Below are 25440 nucleotides of genomic sequence, written 5' to 3'. Positions count from 1 at the left end.
CAAAAACCACCAAAGGAGGAATCTTCCACCCAGTCATAAAAATATCTCTGGATCCGTCATCCGACACCGGCGCGTCTCGCTGCGCCGCCAAGGATGGCAGCTGGTCGCCCACCCCCAGTCCACGGCGAGGGGCACCGGTGGCAGAAGCACCCCCAGCCCAGGGGCACCCATGGCAGAAGCACCCCCAGCCCAGGGGGCACCCATGGCAGAAGCACCCCCAGCCCAGGGGGCACCCATGGCAGAAGCACCCCCAGCCCAGGGGGCACCATGGCAGAAGCACCCCCAGCCCAGGGGGCACCCATGGCAGAAGCATCCCCAGCCCAGGGGACACCCATGGCAGAAGCACCCCCAGCCCAGGGGACACCCATGGTAGAAGCACCCCCAGCCGTGGGGGCACCCATGGCAGAAGCACCCCCAGCCGTGGGGGCACCCATGGCAGAAGCACCCCCAGCCCAGGGGGCACCCATGGCAGAAGCACCCCCAGTCTTTGGGGCACCCATGGCAGAAGCACCCCCAGCTCAGGGGGCACCACGGCTGAAGCACCCCCAGCCCTCGGGACACCCATGGCAGAAGCACCCCCAGCCCTCGGGACACCCATGGCAGAAGCACCCCCAGTCTTTGGGGCACCCATGGCAGAAGCACCCCCAGCCGTGGGGGCACCCATGGCAGAAGCACCCCCAGTCTTTGGGGCACCCACGGTAGAAGCACCCCCAGCCTTTGGGGCACCCACGGTAGAAGCACCTCCAGCCCTCGGGACACCCATGGCAGAAGCACCCCCAGTCTTTGGGGCACCCATGGCAGAAGCACCTCCAGCCCTCGGGGCACCATGGCAGAAGCACCCCCAGCTCAGGGGGCACCCACAGCAGAAGCACCCGCAGCCCAGGGGGCACCCATGGCAGAAGCACCCGCAGCCCAGGGGGCACCCATGGGAGATGCACCCCCAGCCCTCGGGGCACCCACCCAGCGCCGGCTCCCTGCGGCCGCGGAGCTGCCCGGACCCGCCCGCCCGGCGCTGGCAGCGGCAGGAATTCCCCGGCAGAGCCGCCGTGCCCGCCGCTCCTCCCGCCAAAGGAGGGATGGGTCTCGCTGGCAAAGCCTGGCACCCCCTGGGCAGGCCGGATCCGCACCCTGGATTGCGGGGATCCCAAAAATGAGGAGCTGCCGGCGCCCAGAGAGGTCCGAGCGTCAGCATGGGGGTCCCGTGGTGATCCTCCAGCCCTGCTCACAGAGTCATTTGGGATGACTTTTGAGGTCATCAATTCAAGCAGCCAGCGTCCCCTTTGCCAAAAAAAAAAGTGCCCTCTTGGCTCTTTGCCAATATTTTGGTGGGTTTTTTTGAGGTGTTTTGGCTCGGCCGGCTTCATCCCCCGTTGCTCCTCGCCATCCCAAAATCCACCCCATGCTTGGAGATGTTTGGACATGACCAGGATGGGACGTTCAGCAGGACCAGCTTTGCCACATAACTATTTAATTATTAAGATTTAATATATTTAATAAAGTGTACAGCTATTTTATCACCTAAGAGCTGCCCAAGCTCCCGCGCTGGGCACTGGGCACCGCGGCAGGATGGGCCTGGGCACTCCTGCCTGGCACGATCCATGGCTGCAGCTCCAAAATGTTCTCAGCACATCCCAGCTGGCACCTTGCTCTGTGCCCAGCTGGAGACTGGGAGGAACTGGGCAGCAAAGGGCAGCTGCTGGTTTTGGGCATGGCAGGAGGTTATAGAGGGGCTCGGGTGCCTTAATCCGGGCTTGGAGAGCTCAGCTTGGGGCTTGGGGTGCCCTACCAGGGTTTGGGGTGCTCAGCCTGTGGTTTGGGGTGCTTACCCAGGGTTTGGGATGCTCAGCCTGTGGTTTGGGGTGCCCTACCAGGGTTTGGGGTGTCAGTCTGTGGTTTGGGGTGCCCTAACCAGAGTTTGGGATGCTGAGCCTGTGGTTTGAGGTGCCCTAACCAGAGTTTGGGGTACTCAGCCTGTGGTTGGGGGTGCTTACCCAGAGTTTGGGGTGCTCTGGGTAAGAGCTGCTGGAGCTTGGGGAGCCCTACCCAGGATCTGGAGTACCCTGCCTAGAGTTTGAGCTACTCAGCCTTTGTTTTGGGGTGCCCTACCTGGGGTTTGGGATGCTCAGATGGTTTGAGGTGCTCACCCAGGGTTTGGGATGCTCAGCCTGGGGCTTGGGGTGCTCTACCCGTGGCTTGGGATGTTCAGATGGTGGTTTGGGGTGCTCACCCAGGGTTTGGGGTGCTCAGCCTGTGGTCTGGGGTGTTCTACTCAGGGTTTGGGGTGCTTGGCCTGTGGTTTGGGGTGCTTACCCAGGGTTTGGGGTGCTCACCCAGGGTTTGGGGTGCTCGGCCTGTGGTTTGGGGTGTTCTACTCAGGGTTTGGGGTGCTTGGCCTGTGGTTTGGGGTGCTTACCCAGGGTTTGGGGTGCTCACCCAGGGTTTGGGGTGCTCGGCCTGTGGTTTGGGGTGCTCACCCAACACCTGAACACACACATCACACATGTGCACATGCACCAGACACGGCTGCACACACACACAACGCCTGAACACACACATCACACACTGTGCACACACACCAGACACAAACAACACCTGAACACACAAATCACGCACGCATGATCACACACACACACCGTGCTTGCACACACAACGCGTGTGCACACACGCCATGCAGGCCTGAAGATGCACAAATCACTCGTGAACACGCGCACACAACTCACACCTGAGCACACGTCATCTGCGCTTGCACAAACACGGCGCGGGCGCCACAAGCACCCCGTGAATGCACACACACACAGATCACCCTCGGAAACACGGATCAGGCAGGCAAGAACACGCTCATCATGTGTGAGCACACAGCTCCCACAAAAATCACACGCAGAAATCACACATCTCTCACACACATCACACACATCTCACATGATCACACACACCTCACATTTACCTCACACTTATCATACATATCACACAAAAATCACACTTATCACACACATGTCACATATCTTACCCACTTATAATACCCATATCTCACACTTATCACACACATATCTCACATATCTTACACACTTATCACACACATATCACACACGTATCTCACATATCTTACACACTTATAGCACCCATATCTAACACTTATCACACACATATCTCACACTTATCACACACATATCTCACATATCTTACACACTTATCATACCCATATCACACACGTATCTCACCCATATCACACACATATCTTACACACTTATGACACACTTATCATACCCATATCACACACGTATCTCACCCATATCTCACACTTATGACACACTTATCATACCCATATCACACACATATCTCACCCATATCTCACACTTATGACACACTTATCACACACATACCTCACACATCACACACATATCTTACACATTTATCGCACCCATATCACACACTTATCACACACATATCTCATATATCTTACACACTTATAACACACATATCACACACATATCTCACACATATCTCACATATCTTCCACACTTATCACATCCATATCTCACACATATCACACACGTATCTCACCCATATCTCACACTTATCACACACATATCTCACATATCTTACACACTTATAACACACATATCACACACGTATCTCACCCATATCTCACACTTATGACACACTTATCACACACGTATCTCCCCCATATCACGCACATATCTTACACACTTATCACACCCATATCTCACACTTATCACACACATATTTCATATATCTTACACACTTATCATACCCATATCACACACATATCTCACCCATATCCCACCCATATCTCACACTTATGACACACTTATCACACCCGTATCTCCCCCATATCACACACATATCTTACACACTTATCACCCCCATATCTCCTCCTTATCTCCCCCTTATCTCCCCCTTATCTCCCCTCCCCAGCCCGGGGTCCCCTCCCGCTGTCCCCCCTCCCTTCCCGTGTGCGCACGCGCGGGCTCGCCCCGCCCCCCTCGCCCTTGGCCCCGCCCCCGGCCCCGCCCCCTCCCGCCGGCTCTGCGGCCGCTCCGCTCCGAGGCCGCGGCGCGTCCCCGCCATGGCCGCCCGGGCCCCCCGCTTCCCTCCTGGCCCTCCCGCCGCCCGCCGCTTCCCGCCGCCCCCCGCCGCCCTCCTGCTCGTCCTGCTCCTGCTCCTTGCCGGCCCGCTCGGCGGGGCCCGCGGTGAGTGAGCGGCGGCGCCGGACCCGGCCCGCACCGGGCACAACATGGCGGCGCCCCCGCCCCCGCCGTGAGGGGAGCGGGGAGGAGCGGGGAGGGGTCGTGAGGGGGAGCGAGGGGCGATGGGGGGAACCGGGAGGGAGGCGATGCGGGGGGCTGAGGGCAGCGGCGGGGAAGGGCCGGGGCCTGCCCGGGCCTGGGGGCGGCTCTGGGGCGGGGGGCGGCCGTGGGGCCGGGGGGGTGAGGGTGAGGCCCAGGGCTGGGCTCAGGGCTGGGGAAAGGGGGTGAGAGAGACCTGGGGGTGTGAGGAGGCCCTGAGGAGTTCGGGGGCGGGGAGACACAGGGGTGGGTGTTCCAGGGTGGCGAGGAGGACTGGGGGATGGTGGATGATGGGGTGGGGGAGGCGAGAGGGTTGGAGGGGCCTGGAGGTGCCCCCAAGGCCGCCAGGAGGCCCCTGAGGGGTTTGGGGCGTGGATGGGTGTTTCAGGGTGAAGGGGTGGGATCCGTGGGGTTTGGGGTTCTGGGAGCAGGGGGGCTTCTGAAGGCATCAAGGACGCGTGTTGGATGTTTGGGGGCTCGCAGGGAGCTCACAGGGCTGTGTGGTTTGTGTGAACCGGAGCTGCTTTGGGGCTTTCCCCCACAGAGGGGATGGGGATGTGCTGGCGATCGGTCTGGGGCTGCCTCCCAGTGCCAGGGGATGCTCTGAAGAGGCCTGTGCTCGCCTTGGGAGGAGATCTGGGAGCCTTCAGCCTGCTTTCGGGAAATAACGATGGAAATTGGCATTTATGGGTTTCACAGAGGATGGGCTTGGGGAGAGTCTCAGGTGTTTTCTGGGCTTGTCACAGAGGTGTGGATCAGCCCGAGGTGGGAAGTGCCACCGTGTTGTCGTGGGACTTCTGGAGTTTGTGGCCTCTTCCCGTTGTCCTGTGGCCTGTGCCGGGGTGAACTTGGCAGCCCCCCGGCCCCAGAGGTGGCAGTGTGTCTGTACCATGCAGCCCTCTGCAATCCGCTGGTTGGGCTTTCAAGGAAACCTTTCCATACCCTGAGCTTCTGGACTGGAGCAACTGTAAATATTTGTTTGGAGGGAGGTGAGGGAGGAAGAACTCTTTGCGTCGGTTGTTTGTTCCGTGTGGATCCTTTTCCTTGCCCTGGCCTGCTCCTGCTGCTCGTGGGGGAAGAGTTGAGGGTCTGGGCTCTGGGTTTGGGAGGAGCAGGAGGCTTCTGCTGCAGGTTTGGGGCAAGCCGAGGACGTCAGCTACAGTTTTAGGAAGGAAATTGATTTGGGGTGAGCTGGGGGAAAGACTTTCCCAGAGGAAGCAGCTGACTGAGCATCTCTTGGGGACAGAGGACGGCTGGTGGCCGCTGCCTCTGGTGCCCAGGGCTTCCCAGAGCAGTCCAGCTCCGTGGCCATCGGGGCAGTCGCTGTTGTGTAACTCAGGTGCCTGTCCTGACAGGTTCCTCTGTGGAATATTTTTCTCCTCCCCAGCCTCTCACCGTTTGTGCTCCGCATTCCCACCTGACGGTCGGAGGGTAATAACTCCGTGTGTGTGTGTGTGTGTGTGCGCAGATCTGGGCTTGTTAGAGCACGGAAAATGGCTTCAAACCTCACCTGGGCAGCAGGTGAGGCTTTACCTGGGAGTTCTGGGAGTTTGGGGATAGAAATGGGCTTCTGGGAGGAGAGGAGCTGTGTTTTGGTGGAACCTCCAGCCTTCCGAAGGTGTTTCAGCTCCTCTGTGATGACTGGCAGAGCAGGATCAGCCGAGACTCGTGGCACGGCCGCTCTCAGGCTTTCGCTTGGGTAAAAACTTGCGTTTGTTAAAAAAAAAAAATCATAATTAATAAACAGGAAAGGACCAATTGGCTGCACAAATCCCCTGGAAACTCGGCGGCTGGCGGTGCCTTTGATTTTGGGCTCTATGAGTGGCTATTGTTTCCTCTCAGTGTGTGCTGGGAGCTTTTATTCGGTGCAAGGTGTGAGCTCAGCCCGGGCTGCACTCAGGGAATGAGGTGCAGGGCGCCAGGGATCACCCTGGGAATCGTTCCCTGCTCCAGCAGATGCACGTTTGGTATGCCGGGCTGTTGTGCCTCATCGCAGAGATTTAACAGCTACTTATTTCGGGCAAGGCTGGGAAAACATCTGAATTTCTGCAGTGCTGGGGAGCCAGGAACCTCTGCGTGCCAGTAAACAGCGCACACGACGCTCCCCCAGCCCCTTCTTCAAAAAAAAATAAGCAAAATAATCGAGGCTCCTTTGCCAAGGGGTGCTGCAGATCGGCTTTGCTTGAAATCAATCAAAAACCCCACCTTGGGGAATCATTTTTGGGGCGGCAGATTTTATTCTTGACGCCACCTGCTTCAAATATTTGCCCGCTGAAATCAGGCGAACTCTGCGTGGTCTGCGAGTTATATCCTACCAACTTTCCAAGAAAGCCTTTCTCGAGCTGGAAATTAAAAACAGTGTCCAACAAGCATTCTTGAACTCGTCCGGCTCCTTGGCCAGACAGCTCGGGTTGTTTTTTTTTTTTTTTTCCTTTTCCCTGGATTCCCTGCCAGCAGTGGATGCTCCGGAAATGGCTCTTGCGAAAGGAGCCGAGAGTCAAACGTCAGTTCTCTTAGCAGCAAGCAAAGTTCACTGGGTGGTGCCGGGGGGAATGTGTCCTGCCCTGAGCGGAGCAGGCAGGAATCGCTTCTCTGGGAGGGTTTTACAGGCATGAAATGCTGGCTGGGAGCTCCTTTGTCCTCCTTGTTTAAGCCCCTGGCTCTCAGCTGCCCTGTGCTTCTCTCGTTCCCCGTTTCTGTTGCTAACATTTTGCTGCTGCGCCGTTTATTTCTTTCTTTTCAACAGCAGCAAAGCTTTCCCTGCTCTTTAAATCCCCTTGATGAAGTCTCGCTGCTTTTCGTGGCCTTCTTGGAAGCGTGGATTGCTGCATGTGGGAATGGTGGCCACATGTTAAACAATGGATTTCCACCCTGGCAAAGCCTGAGAGAAGCCAGGATGGCTCTGAAGTCTCTGAACCTTGAGAAACCTGGGCATCAGGTGTGCGGGGTGTTCTTCCCCAGCACCAGTGCGTGTGGTCTCCTGGCTCCTAAACTGCTTTCCTGACAAGTTCAAACACAAAAGAGGTGTCAGACCCGAGCCCGGAGAGGGAATGTGTCCGTGTTCTGGCTGGAAGAGCAACAGCAGAAACATCAAGGCTTCTTCTAATTAACCTCTTAATGATGAGACTCCTGTCGATTCCTTATTTACAATTCATTCAGAAGCTCTTTTGTGTTCCTGGAGTAGATGCAGGGAAAGTTCTGCACTTTAAAGCCACATTCTTCCTGCCTCTTTTTTCTTTCCTTCTTTCTTTTTTTTTTTTCCATTTCGTGTGTTTTCTAGTCAGCCCTGCTGCCTTCACGTCAGGTCCAGCCTGTGCCAGGGGACTGCAGCCAGCTCAAAAGAAGTTGAGACTCTTACTTGCAACTTGAAATATCCCAGGATAATGCTTGGTTTCTGGATGACTTGCTTTTTAAAGTGCTTTGTTTTTCGTAGTGCTTTGCAGCTAATTTTAACTCCCATTCCGTGCAGCAGCAGTGGGTCAGTAGATATCATAAACACCAGCAAGAAGCAAAAGAGAAACGTTTTGGTCCAAAACAGGAGGAGAAATCGGAGGGGAAATGAGATGTGGGGAAGGTGCTGGAGGTGGTGGTGCTGTACCTATGGCAGGGCAGATCCCTGCTGGCTTCTCCAGCTCCTTGGTGAGGAAATGGGCAGGGACAGCATCCAGAGCTGGATAACGTTGGGGTTTGGAGGCAGAGGGTGCAGCTGAGCTGGCTCTGGGGTTTGGAGGGGACACCTGAGGAGTCCCTTTGGGCTCAAATGTATCCCAGCGAGGGGTGGAGGGATCCCCTCTGGGGACACCAAGCAGGGGGAATGTGAGTAGGGAGGGCCAGCAAGGTGATCAGGGGGATGGAGAACCTGTCCTGTGAGGAAAGGATGGGAGAATTGGGATTGTCCAGCCTGGAGAACAGAAGCTTTGGGCTGACCTAAGCGTGGTCTTCCAGTACTTGAGAGGAGTCTGCAAGAAGGAGGGAGAGAGGCTCTTTACAAGGGCCTGGAGTGCCAGGACAAGAGGGCATGGCTTCTCGCTGCCAGAGGGCAGGGTTAGGTGGGATTTTGGGAAGGAGTTTCTCCCTGTGAGAGTGGTGAGGCCCTGGCACAGGATGCCCAGAGAAGCTGGGGCTGCCCCTTCTGTGGAAGCGCCCAAGGCCAGGTTGGAGGGGGCTTGGAGCAACCTGGGATAGGGGAGGGTGTTCCTGCCCCATGGACAAAATGAGCTTTAAGGTGCCCTCCAACCCAAGCCATTCCAGGATTCCATGATCATAGAACCGAAAGTAAATCTTGTTTCTTTAAAGCCTTCATCAGATGGCTCAGTGCCCCCTCATCATTGCCTCTGGGAAACGGAGTTGCCTGTTTCCCTGGAGCTCTGATCCTTTATCCAGCTGAACGAGGAGCACGCAGGGACTCGGGACACCCTCACCACGAGGGAATGGATATCATTCCTAACCCTGTGTGATACAGGTTGCTCTTTATTTTGGCACGGCGCAGAGCCAGACACTGACAGGTTATTTCTTTCTTCCAAGCGTGTTTCCACACGTCCCTCTTCATTAAAGCATCCTAAGAAGCAGCAGAGCTACGAAGGCAATCGTTCCCCGTTTCTGTTGCTAACATTTTGCTGCTGCTGCAGCCTCAAACCCGTGCTCCCAGAGTGGGGCTCGTTAAGTTTGGTGCTGCACAAAGACACAATCAACTGCAGCTCCTGTTCCAGAGCCTCGGAAAGGCTCAAAGTCAGGGGAATCATTCTTCCAGCCTCGATTCTGACTGTTGAAAAAGAACAGCAGCTAAAATCCCTGCAAAAAAAATCTGTTTATCTGGTAAATACGTGGGTGGATATTGGCAATTTTACCAGTGATCATCTTCAGGTTAATTATCCTCGTACATATTGAGCAGGTAGAGTTCAGCCCCGAGAAAATGGCATCTTTCTTAGGCACAGCTTTGAGAGATGCTGGAAAATGTATTCCAAAAGGTGGTTAACACCATTGCAGGAGATTCTGCTGTGAAACTTTCCCCTGTCTAGCTGCAGAGACATCTTGACACATGCAACTCCGTGTGAGAATAAATACGTGCAAAATGAGCTCGGAGAGTTGCCGGGGAAGGAGGAGAAATGTTCTTTGCCTGTCAGAGCTCAGTGTTCGAGTCTCCCTGGAGCACAGAGCTCGAATCTGCAGCCCCCCGCCCGTTTGTTTGGATCCATTTTGGGAATACAGGTTGCTTTTAACGGGGGGATTTGGAGGGAGGGAGCCAGCCCTTGGTTTTTTTTCCTCTTTTCTGGTTGGTGCAGGGGGCTGTGGGTACCTCTGTGCCCCAGGATCCTTTCAGGGCTGGAACCCAGGAACCTCACGGGGAGCAGAAGCAGCTCTCGGGCTTGAAGGAGTCAAACCCTGGGCTGGGCTAGTCCAGGATTGAGGAGAGGTCACTCAGCGCTGCCAATAAATAATATTTTTGTTGTTGTTTATTAGTGCTGAGTGACCTCTCAGGTTTTGGGGAAGAGCAGCGAGGCCCGGCCTCTGATGGAATCGCAGCAAGGTTTGCTCCATCCCTGCAGTGAGAACAAAGCTTTTCACGCTCGGGATCTGTGGCTGAACGCTGGGCTTGTTCAGGCAGTGTCTCTGAAGGGCTGGGCTGGGCTCTGGGTGCCGGTGTGGGGAGCAGATCGAGCGGGCTCTGCTCCAGCTCCGGCTCCGCTCGCACCTTCCCCCGAGCGAGCGAGGGGGGAACGGGAACGGGAACGCCGCCCCGGCTCTGGGAACTGCTCTTTGTTTCCCTTCACCCCATCTATTTCCTTCAGCCCAGGCGGGTTTTGTTTTTTTTTTTTTTATTAAGTAGATTATATGTTTGGCTCAATAGGAGCTTTTCTTCCCCAAGGAAAAAGAATGCCGTTGGCATGAAAAATCCTTTTATCCACTCCTGTCTCCTGCTTTGCCCCGGCTGCTCTCGAGAGCACCAAGAGATACCAGCGGGGGGCTCTGCGTCCCTGCCCGCCTTCTGTCCCCCACCCACGGGCGAACAACAGTTGCTTTTTCCTGGCTTCTCGTAAATTTCTGAGAGAAGAATTTGCCTTTCTGGTTAAGCAAACCGGAGTTACTGGACCCGCATGAGCTGCTCTGTAATTCCCCTCTTTGCCAGGAGCTTCCCAGCGAGCCCCGGTGCAGACAGGCCTTTCCTCCCTGGCACACACAGAAAATTGGAGAGTTCCTGCCTGCAGCCTGGAGGTTCTGGCCAACAAGACCTGGAAAGCCCCTCAAGGGTCTCTGAGGAGAGGTGGAGAGAAGGACAGTCATTGCTGAAGGCTCCGTTCTCTTTGTTCTAGCTGCTCTCTAAGCCTGGGGATTTTTGAGGTGCAAACCTAAGAATTCGAGTTCAAAAAGAGCAGTTGTCTAGAGGGGGAGCGGGGCGAGGTGAAGCCGTGGGGCATCCCCCTCCTTTAGCAGGAAATTTTGGCTTTCTGCACAGAACAGATAAGGATCTCACTCTGTCTCCAAGCTGGGGCTCTGGTATCATACCTCGCAGGTAAACTGATTTTTTTGTTGTTGTTGTTGTTTTTTTTTAATCCTACAAATGAGACTGAGCAGACACGACCTGCTTCTCTGCTTTCCCTCTCAAAGGCATGCTCAGTTTCAGGCCAGATAATTCACTCCGAAGTTTACAGAACCAGTTTTATTAGTGCATTGAAGTGTTTTCGTTCGCTTTGTAGCTTCTGGAAGCAAAACTGCCACAGCCTAAATCTTGGAATTGAGACCTCAGAAATGAGTCTAACAGGAACAAAGTTCAGTTTTGTTGAATCTAAATCAAACTGAAAAGAACCTACACAGTGAAATGTGTGTGGGTTAAATGTTTTTAATTTGTACCTCGAGCTTTTGATAAGTAATAAGGGAGATGCTTTAAAAGACCATTTCCTTTTAAGTAGACATGAAGGCAGGAATGTGCCCTGGGTGCTCTTTGCCATCTCAGATTTTCATAAAATCTCCTTTATCACCAACCTTTGCTCCCCCAAGTGTATGTATTTTTCCAGAGTTGTCTTTTCTGCACTCTGCTGACCATGGGAAAACACTGATCTTGGAGCTGTTCGAAGTGCATGTTAGCGGAGGGGTTTTTTTCCTTTCATTATGACATTTCCTCTCAAAATCTTCAGAATCTGTGGATGTTCTCCACCCTTCTCAACACAGATCAGTCTGCCCTGTTCGTTTTCTGTCCTGTGTCCCTTTTCTCTGGCCTGTGCTCAGCACCTGGTAGGAAGTTCCCTCGCTCATGATGCTTTTTAAAGGTGTCTCACTCAACAGCTCTTCAGCTTTTGATCCCAGAGTTAGAGAATCGTGAAATATCCTGAGTTGGAAAGGGCCCAGCAGGGTCATGCAGTCCAATTCCTGGTCTTGTGGAGACACCCCAAAATCTTACCCTGTGCATCCCTGACAGCAGTGTCCAGACACTCCTGGCAGCCTCGGGGCTGTGCCATCCCCTGGGGAGCCCGGGCAGCGCCCAGCACCCTCTGGGGAAGAACCTTTCCCATCCTAAACCTCTCCTGACACAGCTCCAGCCCTTCCCTTGCCTCTTGTCACTGGCTTTTCACTGCTCTGCTGATTCCAAACTAACCAGCACCCACCCTGAGCCCTTCTGAAACAGCTCCCGACAGCAGCTGGAAAAGGAGGAGCAGCGTCCAGAGAGAACGAAGTGAATAGTAATGCAATTACCCTGATTGATTTAGCCGGGTCTCTGGGATAAGGGCTAATGGGTGTCTTCCTCCTAAAGGAACCCTGAGTCAATCAGGACCAGCTTGTTTTTCATTAAGCTTGGGGTAACGTGGCCCCCACACACAAGTGTTGAGGGTGACTTTGTGTGACTTTACACTGAGAGGATTCAGATCAGCCTGGGCACGCTTAACCGTGGCACTTGTGTCTTTTAAAACCCTCCTTCACACCCTCCCTACCTGAAAGCCCATTTCTGCAGCGGGTAAGGACATGTTTTGGATTCCCTCTGGGAAGGCTGGGAGAGCTGATGAAAGCTGCTGAAAACCCAGCGCGCTGCTAAACAAGCCCCACCCTTCTTCTTGACATTGTTGGATTCCTCTTTGTTCCCAAGGATGGCAAGGCCTAGGGATTTGCTTACAATTTTTTTCAGGCAGCTTGAGAAAAGCACAATGACAGCTGGGAGGTGGAAAAAATGTGGGAATCTGCCTCAGAGTTTCTCCTTCTCTTTATCCAAATAATCTTTGTGGAGAGCAGGCAAAAAGCCAGGAATTTATTTGACCCAAGGTGGCGTCTCGGATCGGGAAAGCGGTTATTAAAGAAGCGGCTGATCTGGCTGGGTGTGCACGCTTGGCTCGTGCAGTCGGTTGGGATTGGGTTTGGTTTGGCCTCTGCCAGCTGCTCCCCGTCTCCCTGAGCTGGGGTGGGTGTCCCTGGCAGCTCCAGGGAGCCTGGACAGTCAGCCCAGTTGGAATCAGCTCCGTCAGCTGCAGGAGTTGTTGGGGTTGGGGTTGAGCCTGACCCAAGGCTGGGCTGGGGGAGGATCTCGCTCAGATCTCGCCCGGTTTGCAGGGATGACTTGGGTCATGGCTGGTGGTGATTGCAACAGGGAGAAGGGCTGCCTGGACAGGCACCTCCTGGAAAGGCTCCTCTGCCTCCACAGTCTGTTTCATGCCGAAATCAGATTCTTGCAGGTCTGGAATACTGAGCGTGACCTGTGCTGTTTGCAGAGCCGGTTCTTCCACAGCTCGAGAAATGGAGAATTTAAAGAAGGTTTCCTCTCGTTCAAGCTGTTGCTCTCCGTGGGTTTTAAGAGGTTGATCTTGTTTTGATTTCAGCTTTGACATGTCTGTGCTCCGACTGCAAACAAGCCAACTCCACGTGTGAGACGGACGGCGCCTGCATGGTCTCGGTCTTCAACCTGGATGGTGTCAAACACCACGTTCGGACCTGCATTCCTGAGGCAAAACTGATTCCTGCTGGGAAACCCTTCTATTGTCTGAGTTCCGAGGATCTGCGTAATACTCACTGCTGCTACTCCGATTTTTGCAACAAAATTGATTTAATGGTTCCCAGTGGTGAGTAGGGAGTGAGATAAATCATGTGTTTGAAGTGGGAGGAGAGGAGCTGTCTGTTTGGGATTGGGAATTTGGAGTTCTCGGCCCTGTTTTCACTTCTTCCCTTCAGTTACTGCATGAACTCGAGCGCTGGGTTTATTTCCTTCATCTGTAAGGTGGAAATAACAAACTACTTCAAATCCAAATGGGAATGTGTGTGTGTTCCCTTTGTCGCCGAGCTGGCCCTGCCTTTATCAGCTGCTCTTGCTTCCCTTCCAAGAGTCCAGATCTTTTCAGTGCTGAGCACAAGTCGAGGAGCATTGCAGCGGCTTCAGAGCGAAGCGTGTGGGGAGGAAGAACACATGCAGGGGAAGGAGCCCTGCCTCTGACTGAGGGTGTGGGAAACTTCTGCTTCTCATCCCTGGGACAGAGAGGGCATGTGGTGCTTCCTCACACCTCCTACTTTCTGTTTTGGACTGGTTTTTAGTGGGTGCTGGGAAGACTGCAGAGTCATTTTCCTTGGGAGCAGTGGGGAAGTCTGATCTGTGCTCAAAACAACAAAGAATTGTCTTCAGGTACAAGTTCCCTGCTTCCTACAGGGCGAAAGGGAAAGAGGGAGCAGGGAGCCCTGGCCAACTGGTTCAGTTCAAATGGAAGGTGAACTGCAGACTGTTCTGGAAAATCAGCCCAGAACACACTCCTGTCTAAGAGAGTGAATGAACGGCCCACAATCCCTGACCCCACAATTGCAGCTCCATCTTCTTTTTGGGCTTTCAGCTGCATTTTGCCTGCCTGACGATCAGCCCCACCTTAACACTCTTGTTTGATGTGTCCCCTGGCCAGCATTGTCCAGGCTCTGAGACAACAGTAAAACACACAAAAGTCCTCAAAGCCACGATAACTTTCTCAAAATGTCTGTTTTTTCTCCTCCCTTTCCTCCCAAGGACACCTGAAAGACAACGAGCCCCCGTCGAGCTGGGGTCCCGTGGAGCTGGTGGCCGTGATCGCCGGGCCCGTCTTCCTCGTGTTTGTTGTCATGATCATTGTGGTCTTTGTGTTCCATCACCACCAGCGGGTCTATCACAACCGCCAGAGGCTGGACATGGAAGATCCTTCTTGTGAAATGTGCCTTTCCAAGGACAAGACCTTGCAAGATCTGGTCTATGATCTCTCCACCTCCGGCTCTGGCTCAGGTATTGCGAGATGGTGGGACGTGAGCAGTGAGGACTTGCAGTTGTCTCTTTGGGCTGGTGGTTGCCACAGCTTGGCCGCAGCAGTGAGGCTGCTGCCTCAGAGCTTGTTCAGGGGTGGGGTCTGTCATGAGGAGCTTGAAGTAATGTTTAAATTCAGTCGTGTGGTGGTCTCGTGTCTGTTCAGGTAGGAGTAATAGTTAAACTCCTCCTCAACTGCGAGACCAAACAGCTGCATGTGTTGCCAGTTTAGCCTTGAAACAGGATTTGGGTTGGAAACAGCCATTAACTGCTAACCTGTGTGGTGTTGGCTTTCAGAGGAGAATGCAGGGTGTCACCTGCATCAAAATGGGGAAGATCCCAGCAGATCAACATTTTATGGTGCAAATAGTGCATTTGCACAGCCCATTTCATCCCAAAGAGCCTTTGGGTCTTCCCAAGTGGATGATGTGCAGTGTCTGCTTCTGTAGCACTTGGAAGGAATCCCCAGAATAGATGGCAGGTCACTGTTCAGTGGTGCCTTTGAGCTAGGGAGGTCGTTGGGTGAAAGAATGTAAGGAATTCTGCAGCAGGTGGAAACTGTAGGGAAACCCACAGAGGCAGAGACTGTCACAACCTGATATTTGAGCAGGGAATAAACCTTCAGCAGCACATCTGCTGCCAAAAATAAAATATTTGGGATCTCTTCTATGTATGCTGTGGGCAGGTGAGCTCAGTGCTTTCTGTAAGAAATGGCAGCGATGTTGGAACTCCTTTATTTTTGGGGGATTTCTGCTTTTTAGCAGAAACTGACTTCAAGTTCCATTCTTTGCATATTGAGGCTGCAGTTCCTTTCATCTGTTGCGGAGCAAGAACTTCCCCAGCTGCTCCATTCTGGATCTCTCCTTCAAAAGCAAAATGCAGATGCTGCCCAGGCAGTGTCACATCCCACACAGGAGCTGCCACCGTTCCCTGGTTTGGGTCTTGCTCAGGCTCCCAGTTGCTATCAAAAGTAGAGTCTGCTGGGTTTGAGGACATTCCTCAGCCTCTGGGGTTTCAGGAGGATTTTTGCTGCCACACTGTAGGGATGTGCCCCCTGTTGACGGAGTGACCAAACTGTTCCTTGTCTCCTTAAAAAGGAGCAAAGCCCAGAAGTTTCTCTCCTCAATTAGCAAAGGAGACACCTGACAGGACCTGGGGGATTTTACCTCAAACTTAAGGATAGCCAGTGGGACAGGAGCCAAAAAGTCCTGCCCGAGCAATTCACCAGAAAAAGAAGAGAACAAAGGAACTGATTGCTTTTGTGGGGTGTCTTACCAGGAGCAAGAACCTCTTGCACCTGGCTCGGTTTTTCTCTCTAAAGAGTTTTGTTATTTTGCCTTTTATTCAAACTTTTCTGTTCCCAACACCACCACAGAAGCCATCCTGCTGATTTGATGCCTTCTGAGGCAGCTGAGCTCTCCTGGGTGTGAAACAGATCTCCAGGAGCTGATGAGGCCTGGCTTGGAGAGGCCCTTACATCATTGGAGTTCGTTTTTTTCCCCTCTTACACCTAGCTGAGTTTTCTCTCTGATGAGTTCTGTTATTTTGCCTTTTATTCAAAATTTCTTGTTTCCAACACCACCACAGAAGCCACCCTGCTGATTTTATGCCATCTGAGGTGGCTGAGGTGTGATGTAGATCTCCAGGAGCTTTTGAGACCTGGCTCGAGGAGACCCTTACATCACCACAGGGATTCATTCCTTCCCTTGCTTGTCCCCAGGCTTGCCTCTGTTTGTCCAGCGGACCGTGGCTCGGACGATTGTCCTGCAGGAGATCATTGGCAAAGGCCGCTTTGGGGAGGTGTGGCGGGGCAGGTGGCGCGGGGGCGACGTGGCTGTGAAGATCTTCTCGTCACGCGAGGAGCGCTCCTGGTTCAGGGAGGCAGAGATCTACCAAACCGTGATGCTGAGGCACGAGAACATCCTGGGGTTCATTGCTGCAGATAACAAAGGTAAGAGGTGCCTTGGGCCTGAGAGCAGAGGCTTCACCACTGTGCGGCCAGTTCCAGTGCCTCACCACCCTTTCCAAGAAGTTTTCTCTAATTTCCAACCTAAACCTTCCCTGGTGTGACTTTAGGCCATTTCCTCTGCTCCTGTTGCTTGTTCCCCCACCTGGTTCCATCCTTCTGTCAAGAAGTTGATCAGAGTGAGAAGGTCCCCCCTGAACCTCCTTTTCTTCAGGTTGAACCCTCCAGCTCCCTCAGCTGCTCTTCAAAAGTTATCCACACCCTTCCCCAGCTCCATTGTCCATCTCTGGTCACATTCCAGCACCTCCACATCTTTCCTCTCATGGGGGATAAAGTCAGCTTCTCTGGGCCTCTACACTGCCCAAAACCGACTCCAGGATTCGAGCTGTTGCCTCACCAGTGCCTGGCACACGGGGAAAGTCACTGCTCTGGCCCTGCTGGCCACGCCGTGGCTGATTTGAGCCATTCCTTACTTGCCCCTGTCGTGCTGCAGCCTTACACAGCAGCTCTGCTCTGTCCCAAAAACGGGTGGGATTCTCAGCGGCCACCCCTGCACCAGATCTGCCTGAGCTCTTTTTCTTTCCTCTTGCAGATAACGGGACGTGGACTCAGTTGTGGCTCGTCTCTGACTACCACGAGCACGGCTCTCTCTTTGACTACCTGAACCGCTACACGGTGACTATCGAGGGCATGATCAAGCTCGCCCTGTCTGCTGCCAGCGGGCTGGCCCACCTGCACATGGAGATCGTGGGCACTCAGGGTAAAAGCTGAGTTGGGAAAGGCCTTGGGAATTCTTGAGGGATCGCTGAAGGGAGCCGATGTGCTGTGCAGCAAACCCTGCCTGAGTCAGCCTGGCTTCATCTGGTGGTTATCGACCAGAAATAGAGCGATTGCTTTGGCTGCCTGCGAAGTGGGTTAACCTGGCGCTCGCTCCCAGGAGTTATATCACCATTTCACATCCCATCCTAAAATTGGCGCTGCCTGGGTGGGATGTGAGCACAGGCAGAAGCAGAATCACCAACTCCTGACGTCGGCACCTATGCTGGGATGTGGAGTTTACATCCCTCTTGAGGCCTCGGGGTGCCACTGCATCGGTGGCGCCTCCAAAACACAATTGGAGCTTTTCCCTGCTCTGTTCCTTATGAACCTAAACAGGAAAAAGTGTTGCAACAGCGGGTTTAACGCCCTGAAATCCGGTTCTGCCTCTGTGCCAGCTCAACAAATGGATTTCCCCGGCTTGACCCTTGCTGCTTTTTATTTTGCTCCGCTAGGAAAGCCTGGGATCGCTCACAGGGACCTGAAATCCAAGAATATCCTGGTGAAGAAGAACGGCACGTGTGCCATCGCTGACCTCGGCCTGGCCGTCCGGCACGACTCCGTCACGGACACCATCGACATCGCCCCGAACCAAAGGGTTGGGACCAAACGGTAGGAGAATGCACGTGAAGGCATTCGGGAGGCTGGAAATGCCTGAGCTGCGGGTTGAGCACTGGGGGAATTCTCTGAATTTAGCATTTCCCGGTGTCGTGCAGCGTCAGTTTTGTGCCTGAGTTGATGCCAAGGGGATGTCACAGGTGTCACCAGGCTGGGAGGTGTGGGCCAGCCGTGTAAACCTGGCGCAGGAGCTCATTCAATGACAACAAGCTTGGCCTCACTGAAGCCTTTGGGACCTTCTGGTGGGAGCCTGATGTAGATTTGGGACATTTCTACCTCTTTTCCCAGCTTGCCGTTGTTCTTCAGTTATTTTCTTCTTAGATCTCTCTTAGATCATGGGGCCCTCTTCTGTTCTGATGGTGGCTGTGTGGGAAAACCGATCCTTTACTATCTTCCAGAGAATTCCCTCTCGGAATGAAAACGCTTTTCCTTTCTCTGTGCAGATACATGGCCCCAGAAGTCTTGGATGAAACCATCAACATGAAGCATTTTGATTCGTTCAAATGTGCTGATATCTACGCCTTGGGCTTGGTCTACTGGGAGATTGCCCGGAGGTGCAATGCAGGAGGTAATGTCCTTTGTGTGCCTGGGCCAGTGGCCGTGCTTGCTCCTGGGTCTCCCACCTGGGGATTCCATTGATCAGGTTTGGGAGGTGTTTGGGAGGTTTGATCAGGTGTTTGGGAGGTTTAATCAGGTTTGAGAGGTGTTTGGGAGGTTTGATCAGGTTTGGGAGATGTTTGGGAGGTTTGATCAGGTGTTTGGGAGGTTTGGTCAGGTGTTTGGGAGGTTTGATCAGGTGTTTGGGAGGTTTGGTCAGGTTTGATCAGGTGTTTGGGAGGTTTGATCAGGTGTTTGGGAGGTGTTTGGGAGGTTTGATCAGGTGTTTGGGAGGTTTGATCAGGTTTGGGAGGTGTTTGGGAGGTTTGATCAGGTGTTTGGGAGGTTTGATCAGGTGTTTGGGAGGTTTGGTCAGGTGTTTGGGAGGTTTGATCAGGTTTGGGAGGTGTTTGGGAGGTTTGATCAGGTGTTTGGGAGGTTTGGGAGGTGTTTGGGAGGTTTGATCAGGTGTTTGGGAGGTTTGATCAGGTGTTTGGGAGGTTTGATCAGGTTTGATCAGGTGTTTGGGATGTTTGATCAGGTGTTTGGGAGGTTTGATCAGGTTTGGGAGGTGTTTGGGAGGTTTGATCAGGTGTTTGGGAGGTTTGATCAGGTGTTTGGGAGGTTTGATCAGGTGTTTGGGAGGTTTGATCAGGTTTGGGAGGTGTTTGGGAGGTTTGATCAGGTGTTTGGGAGGTTTGATCAGGTCTGGGAGGTGTTTAGGAGGTTTGATCAGGTGTTCGGGAGGTTTGATCAGGTTTGGGAGGTGTTTGGGAGGTTTGAGGGAGAGCAGGGCTGTGGGAGGACATGTCCCCGTGTGCTGTCACCGAGGGAGGTGACAGAAGTGACCCATGAGTGCTGCTAAGCCCAGCCAGTGTCGGGTCAAGGCTGTTGGTGCTCCCGGTGGTGGCTGGTGCTCCTTTGGGATGGATTTTCAGGAAATGGTGGTGCTGATTGGTGGGGGACTCCCCCAGACCAGTATAAATGTCTTGGCACGTGCAGCTGCAGCATCATCCCACGTGTGACGGTCCCACTGCCGTGGAGACTCGGTGACCCTGGCGCCTTGCTGGGAGGTGTTGATCCCAGCCTGCTGACTCCGTTCCAGTTTAGGCAGCTGCATTTTATTTCCCTGAATTTTTCTTCTTAACTCCAATTCCAGATTCTTCATTTCTGTTCTAAATAACTGCAAAGTGTTGACGCATCTCAGCAGTGAGTCATGGAGCCCGAACCTCTCTCCGTCTGTCTTTAGCAAGCGCGGTGGCCGTGGTCCCTGTTCCCAGAAATGTGATTTTCCCTGCTCTGCCTTTCAGGTATCCATGAGGAGTATCAGCTTCCCTACTACGACCTCGTACCCTCTGATCCTTCGATTGAGGAGATGCGGAAGGTGGTGTGTGACCAGAAATTACGGCCAAACATCCCAAACTGGTGGCAGAGCTACGAGGTGAGGCCTGCTTTCATCTCCGTGTCCCCTTCCTCTCCTGTGAGGAAAGGCTGAGAGAACTGAGATTGTCCAGCCTGGAGAGCAGAAGCTTTGGGATGACCTGATTGTGGCCTTCCAGTGTTTGAAGGGAGTCTGCAAGAAAGAGGAGGAGAGAATCTTTCCAAGGAGTTCCAGAGCAAGAGGGCATGGCTTCTCACTGCCAGAGGGCAGGGTTAGATGGAATATTGGGATGAAATTCTTCCCTGTGAGGGTGGTGAGGCCCTGGCACAGAATGCCCAGAGAAGCTGGGGCTGCCCCTTCTGTGGAAGTGTCCAAGGCCAGGCTGGACGGGGCTTGGGGCAGCCTGGGATAGTGGCAGGGCATGGAGTGAGATGGGCTTTAGGGTCTCTTCCAACTCAAACCATTCCATGATTCCCCCGGGATGAGGTAACAAGTTTTTTAAGGTGCGCTCTGATTTTGGGGGGATGTGGAGGCCGTGTCAGTGCCCAGGCAGAGCAGCAGCCTGGCAGACCCACGTGGGCTCAGGGAAGGAGCAGGGCGCTGACATTTGCTGTTGTTTCTTGCCCAGGCTCTACGGGTGATGGGCAAGATGATGCGGGAGTGCTGGTACGCCAACGGAGCGGCTCGGCTCACTGCCCTCCGCATTAAGAAAACCCTCTCCCAGCTCAGTGTCCAGGAAGATGTGAAAATTTAGGCTCTGAGCCTCAGCAGGAGGAAACCGCACAGGAGCTGCTGTGCTAGAGTAGACATGTGATGGAGGCCTACCTCGTGTTTCAGCCCAACCTACTGCTACAACCGGACAGCGGGACCCGCAGGCTGCTAGGCAGGGGGACGGAGCCTACGGGACCGCTCTCTTCCCTGCTTGGGTATGAAACAATCCAAAACCTTTTGTGATCACCTCCTGAGAGCATGGAGACTTGAGAGGGACTTCACCCGAGGGATCTCAGCCATGATCCTAACTCTTTGTTCCTTTAAAGGAAATCCCTGTAAAGTTGAGCGTGCGTTCAGCACCCGTCGGCGGGGTCGGAGCCAGCCCCGGGTGCTCGGTGCCGGGAGCGGGAAGGGAAAGGGAAGGTTTTCTTGCCGTACTCTCGAGGATTTTTCCAGGGACTGACGCGTTGGCGCGGAAAAAGCAAAACAAATGGTGCTCTCTTCCAAGAGGCTGAGCCGGAACAGTTGTATCAGCTTCACAAAACCGTTCTCCCTCCTTTTCTTAAGCTTGAAAAAGTTCTGAGCGCCCCGACGGCCGTCGGGGCGCCCCGGTGTCTGCATGCGCGAGGTGCGCGTGTCCCCGTGCCTGGTCATCTCCTCCGTAGCCGTGCGGTGTCTGCCTGTGGGTGGCTCATCTCTGTCCGTGCTTCCTGTGCATGTGCAAATCTCGAGTGTCCCGTTTGTGAGCTGTTGCTGGTGCTCTCCGTGCTGAGTCGTGAGCGTCGTGGAGCTTGGACGGGCTGCTGCAGAGCGGATCCCTGGCTCCCCGATGGGCGCCGCGGCCGCGCCGACTCCGCCGCCGGCTGCCACAACGTCCCATCAGGTTGCCTCACTGCCACCCCTTCCCTTTTTTTTTTAAGGTGAAACAAACAAGGAACTGAGAATCGCTCCTGGAATCCAGGTTTTTTTGTCTCGAGCCCCCGGGGTTTGTGTGATTCTGGGTGGCGGGAGCTGAGTTGTGTCAGAGGTGGAGCGGGTGCTGTTCTCCTGGGAACACCATTCCCAACTCCACCACCCAGGCAGATTTCTGGGGGCCTGATGATGCAGCAGTGCAGGCTGGGGACAGAGTGGCTGCACAGTGGCCAGGCAGAAGGGGGCTGGGGGGTACTGGTTGGCATCTGAACCCAGATGGCCGAGAAGGCCGATGGCTCCTGGCCTGGATCAGGAATGGTGTGGCCAGCAGGAGCAGGGAGCTCACTCTGCCCCTGTACTCGGCGCTGGTGAGGCTGCCCCTCAAGTGCTGTGTCCAATTCTGGGCCCTCAGTTTGGGAAGGATGCTGAGGGACTGGAGCGTGTCCAGAGGAGGCAACGAGGCTGGTGAAGGGCTTGGAACACAAACCCTGTGAGCTGAGGGAGCTGGGGGTGTTCAGCCTGGAGAAAAGGAGGCTCAGGGGACACCTCATCGCTCTCTGCAGCTCCCTGAAAGGTGGCTGTAGTCAGGTGGGGTTGAGCTCTGCTCCCAGGCACCCACTGGCAGGACAAGAGAACACAGCCTTAAGCTGCCCCACGGGGAAGTTTAGGTTGGACATCAGAAAAAAATTCTTCACTGAAAGAGTGATTGAGTGCTGGAATCATCTGCCCAGGGAGGCGCAGGAGTCCCTGAACGTGCTTGAAAAAAGACTGGGCATGGCACTCAGGGCCACGGGTTAGTTGGTGAGGAGGTGTTGGGTTAGGTCACGGGTTGGACTCGATGATCTCAAAGGTCTTTTCCAGCCTGGCTCATTCTGTGATTGTGTGATCTGGGTTCTGGGGGATGCTCTGCGCCTCCCGGAGGCGCTGGGCAGGATCCGACAGCGGGTGTGGGTCGGGAAATCAACATCCATCTTTTTAATATAGGTGTATAAATATCTCCTAATGTGGAAGTGGCTGTGTCTCAGTGTGGGGTGGGGGGATCTGCATGGGTTTTCTTTTGATTCAACGCCGAATCCAGGTGAGGGAGAGGTGGGGTGACTACAGAGACTCTGGAAGGGGGGGCTGTGGCTGCCCTGATGGCTTTGGCAGTCAGGACGAGCCATGGTGTGGAGGTCAGGTCAGTGTCTGCAGTAGAGAACTCTGAAGCCATAACTTTTAACTGGAGTGGTTTTGATTATTATTTTTTTAATTATTGTTGTTATTATTATTATTATTATTATTGTTGTTGTTTTCTGGGAGGGTCTGGATTTTAACTTTTTTGAATATTGTTAATTCTTTCTAAGAGCAGAAAAACAATCTCTGATTATTACCTCTTGACCTGTTGGTTTGTAAAGAAATCACTGCAAAAAAAAAAAAAACAAAAAAAAAAAAAAGGAAAAAAACCAAATGCACAGCTCGATTTACACTGGAACTGTTTCTACTCTGACCTTGCTCCTGCTCTCTAAGGTGAGGTTTCATCTCTGCTCTGGCTGCCAGGGTTGTCTTTATTTCAGTCCCTCTGTTCTTGCTGTCTGTGTCCCTGCCCGTGTGTCCCTCTCCCCCAGTTCCCTGTGTGCCCATGGCCTTGTACGAAGCGAGGAGTTATGGAATCACGTTAGGAGCTGTTTTGCACCCCCTGAGGAGTTTTTGGTGGCGTGGATCTGCCCTGGGAGCAGGGCTGGGGGTCCCCTGTCCCCTCCCAGCTTGTCCTGAGTCACAGCCAGAGGTTCCCAGCTGCACATGTCCCTTAAACCTGCATTTAGAAGCTGAGGGGGGCACTTGCAAGCCCTAAATGTACATTTAGCCCAGTTAAACCTGGACTTAGGAGCTCAGAGGGGCACTTGCAAACCCTAAATGGAGGTTTACCCCAGTGAAACCTGGACTTGGAAGCTGAGGGGGTCACTTGCAGGCCCTAAATGCAGGTTTACCCCAGTGAAACCTGGACTTAAAAGCTATGGGGGCACTTGCAAGCCCTAAATGCACATTTACCCCAGTTAAACCTGGACTTGGAAGCTGAGGGAGGCACTTGCAAGCCCTAAATGTCAGTTTAGCCCAGTTAAACCTGGACTTGGAAGCCAAGGGGGTCACTTGCAAGCCCTAAATGCACATTTAGCTCAGTTAAACCTGGACTTAGAAGCTCAGAGGAGCACTTGCAAGGCCTAAATGCACATTTACCCCAGTGAAACCTGGACTTGGAAGCTGAGGGGGGCACTTGCAGGCCCTAAATGCAGGTTTACCCCAGTGAAACCTGGACTTGGAAGCCGAGGGGGTCACTTTGCAAGCCCCAAGGACTCCCAGGCCGTTGGAACAGGCCCCGGCTGGGAGCTGGGGCAGGACAGGAGGGGCCACGGCACAGCTCCAGGTCCTGCAGGCTCCCCCCTGGCTCTCCCACCCTGATCCCCACGGCTCCGAGCTCGCACTGAACTCGCCCCCTCCAACTGTAGCCACACTGCACCTGCCTCAGCGCCAAAGCAAACGGGGCTCGGGATGAGATGAGGGCAACGTCCCTGCCAGCAGGATTTTTTTTGGTTTTCAGGAGAGATGGGGAAAAGCCAGCAGGAGCTCACGCTGACCATGTAGCATTTACACAGCACTTTTCATGCAAACCGGTGCCCTGGGGGGGCGCCGAGCCGAGGAGCACGTGTGGGAATCGCTGCCCGGCTCCAAAAGCTGCAGCAGCTCTGGGAAAAAAATCAGCATTCCAGGCAGGTCCGAGGGGAGCCCGGTGCAGGACAAGGATGGGGGGAGTCCACCAGCGGTACGTGGCTGCAGGACAGAACTCTTGGTACTTCTCTGCCCCTTTTGATTTGTTTGGTTTTGTACATTTTCTTAGCAAAGGACTGTAAGAAAAAAAAAAAATAGCCACTTAGCCACTTTACCTCTTCAGTATGCAAATGTACATACGGTGTAAGATAGGAAATCTTTTGTTTAATATAAAACCAGGCTGTCGATTTCTGCTGTACATTATTAAAAGTTTGTTTTATTCATGTGAGGTGTTGCAATCTCAGTTCACTGGGAGGGGTGGGAATTGCAGGGGCACAGCTCAGTCCCTCGGAGAGGGGTTTGGGGAGGGGGGCTCATCCCTCACAGCTAAAATAACCTCTTTAGGAATCCTGGTCAAAACATTTTAATGTTGAATATTCCCATTTTTAGCGAATATGCAGCTTCCAACACCCACCAAGCACTCGGGAGGTGATGCCAGCGCAGTGGAGGTGAGACAAAGAGGTGCCAGATGGGATTTTCCACCCATGAGCAGCTGAACTGTGGGGACAGGCACAGAGCAGGAGGGGTCACAGAGAATAAAGACCCTGGAGATCCCCTCAGAGCATCCCTGGGGGTGTGGAGGGTCCAGTGGGCATCTCCCTGGAGCATCCCCTGAGTCTCCACAGCTTCGAGGAAAGATAAATCCCGCAGCAAACTACCCCGTGGCCCTACAAAAATCCTGTTTGCTCGGAGGGTAAATGGCGCTGCGTGAGCTGCCCCCACTAATTCCTTAATTAGAGCCTCCTGCAAACGAGCCTGGTGTGAGCGGATCAAGGGGACAATCTGCAGAGGCCTGGGGTCCCCCCGGGCTCAGACAAGGTGGGGAGGCACCATCTGGGCTTGTCCTTGCTCGTGCCCAGCTTTGTCTGAAGCTCCTGCCGTGGTCCCCGGGAAAATCCAGCCCCATCCTGCAGACGCGGGCAGCGCTGAGATGGGAATCGGGGGAATTTGGAAGCAAAACCTGCCTGCTCCTCCAGATGGAATGGGAAAACAGCCTGGGGTGGCTGCAGCCAAGTCATTACCAGATTTTGGGAACACGATGGGGTGTTCCTCGCCGTCCCCGGGGGTTTGGTGACTCAGGGAGGGTGGTGGGCTCAAT

At 53.9% G+C, this 25440-nt stretch overlaps 1 protein-coding gene across 2 annotated transcripts; it reads left to right on the top strand.

The window, feature by feature from the left end:
- Nucleotides 1-4043: 4043 nt before the first annotated feature.
- On the top strand, nucleotides 4044-24565 carry ACVR1B (activin A receptor type 1B). 2 transcript variants are annotated; one of them, XM_038164318.1, is made up of 9 exons: nucleotides 4044-4211; nucleotides 13109-13348; nucleotides 14272-14520; nucleotides 16259-16489; nucleotides 17097-17264; nucleotides 17776-17932; nucleotides 18382-18506; nucleotides 19846-19976; nucleotides 20545-24565. In XM_038164318.1, the coding sequence occupies exons 1-9, from the start codon at nucleotides 4088-4090 to the stop codon at nucleotides 20668-20670; spliced, it is 1551 nt and encodes a 516-aa protein (XP_038020246.1). In that variant the 5' UTR covers nucleotides 4044-4087; the 3' UTR covers nucleotides 20671-24565. The 2 variants fall into 2 exon arrangements, with proteins under 2 accessions (XP_038020246.1, XP_038020247.1); XM_038164319.1 differs by lacking the exon at nucleotides 4044-4211 and adding an exon at nucleotides 8390-12964.
- The last annotated feature ends 875 nt before the right edge of the window (nucleotides 24566-25440 follow it).

The sequence above is a fragment of the Motacilla alba genome, chromosome 29 (assembly GCF_015832195.1).
Source record: "Motacilla alba alba isolate MOTALB_02 chromosome 29, Motacilla_alba_V1.0_pri, whole genome shotgun sequence".
Taxonomy (NCBI): Eukaryota; Metazoa; Chordata; class Aves; order Passeriformes; family Motacillidae; genus Motacilla; species Motacilla alba.
The sequence above is the reverse complement of the archived record's forward strand: the minus strand, read 5'-3'. Positions and strand labels throughout refer to the sequence as shown.

Coding starts and splice junctions, on each gene's coding strand:
- ACVR1B (XM_038164318.1), top strand. CDS start 4,088: ATGGCCGCCCGGGCCCCCCGCTTCCCTCCTGGCCCTCCCGCCGCCCGC. Junction 17,265..17,775: donor GGAGATCGTGGGCACTCAGG/GTAAAAGCTGAG, acceptor TTGCTCCGCTAG/GAAAGCCTGGGATCGCTCAC. Junction 19,977..20,544: donor ACTGGTGGCAGAGCTACGAG/GTGAGGCCTGCT, acceptor TTTCTTGCCCAG/GCTCTACGGGTGATGGGCAA.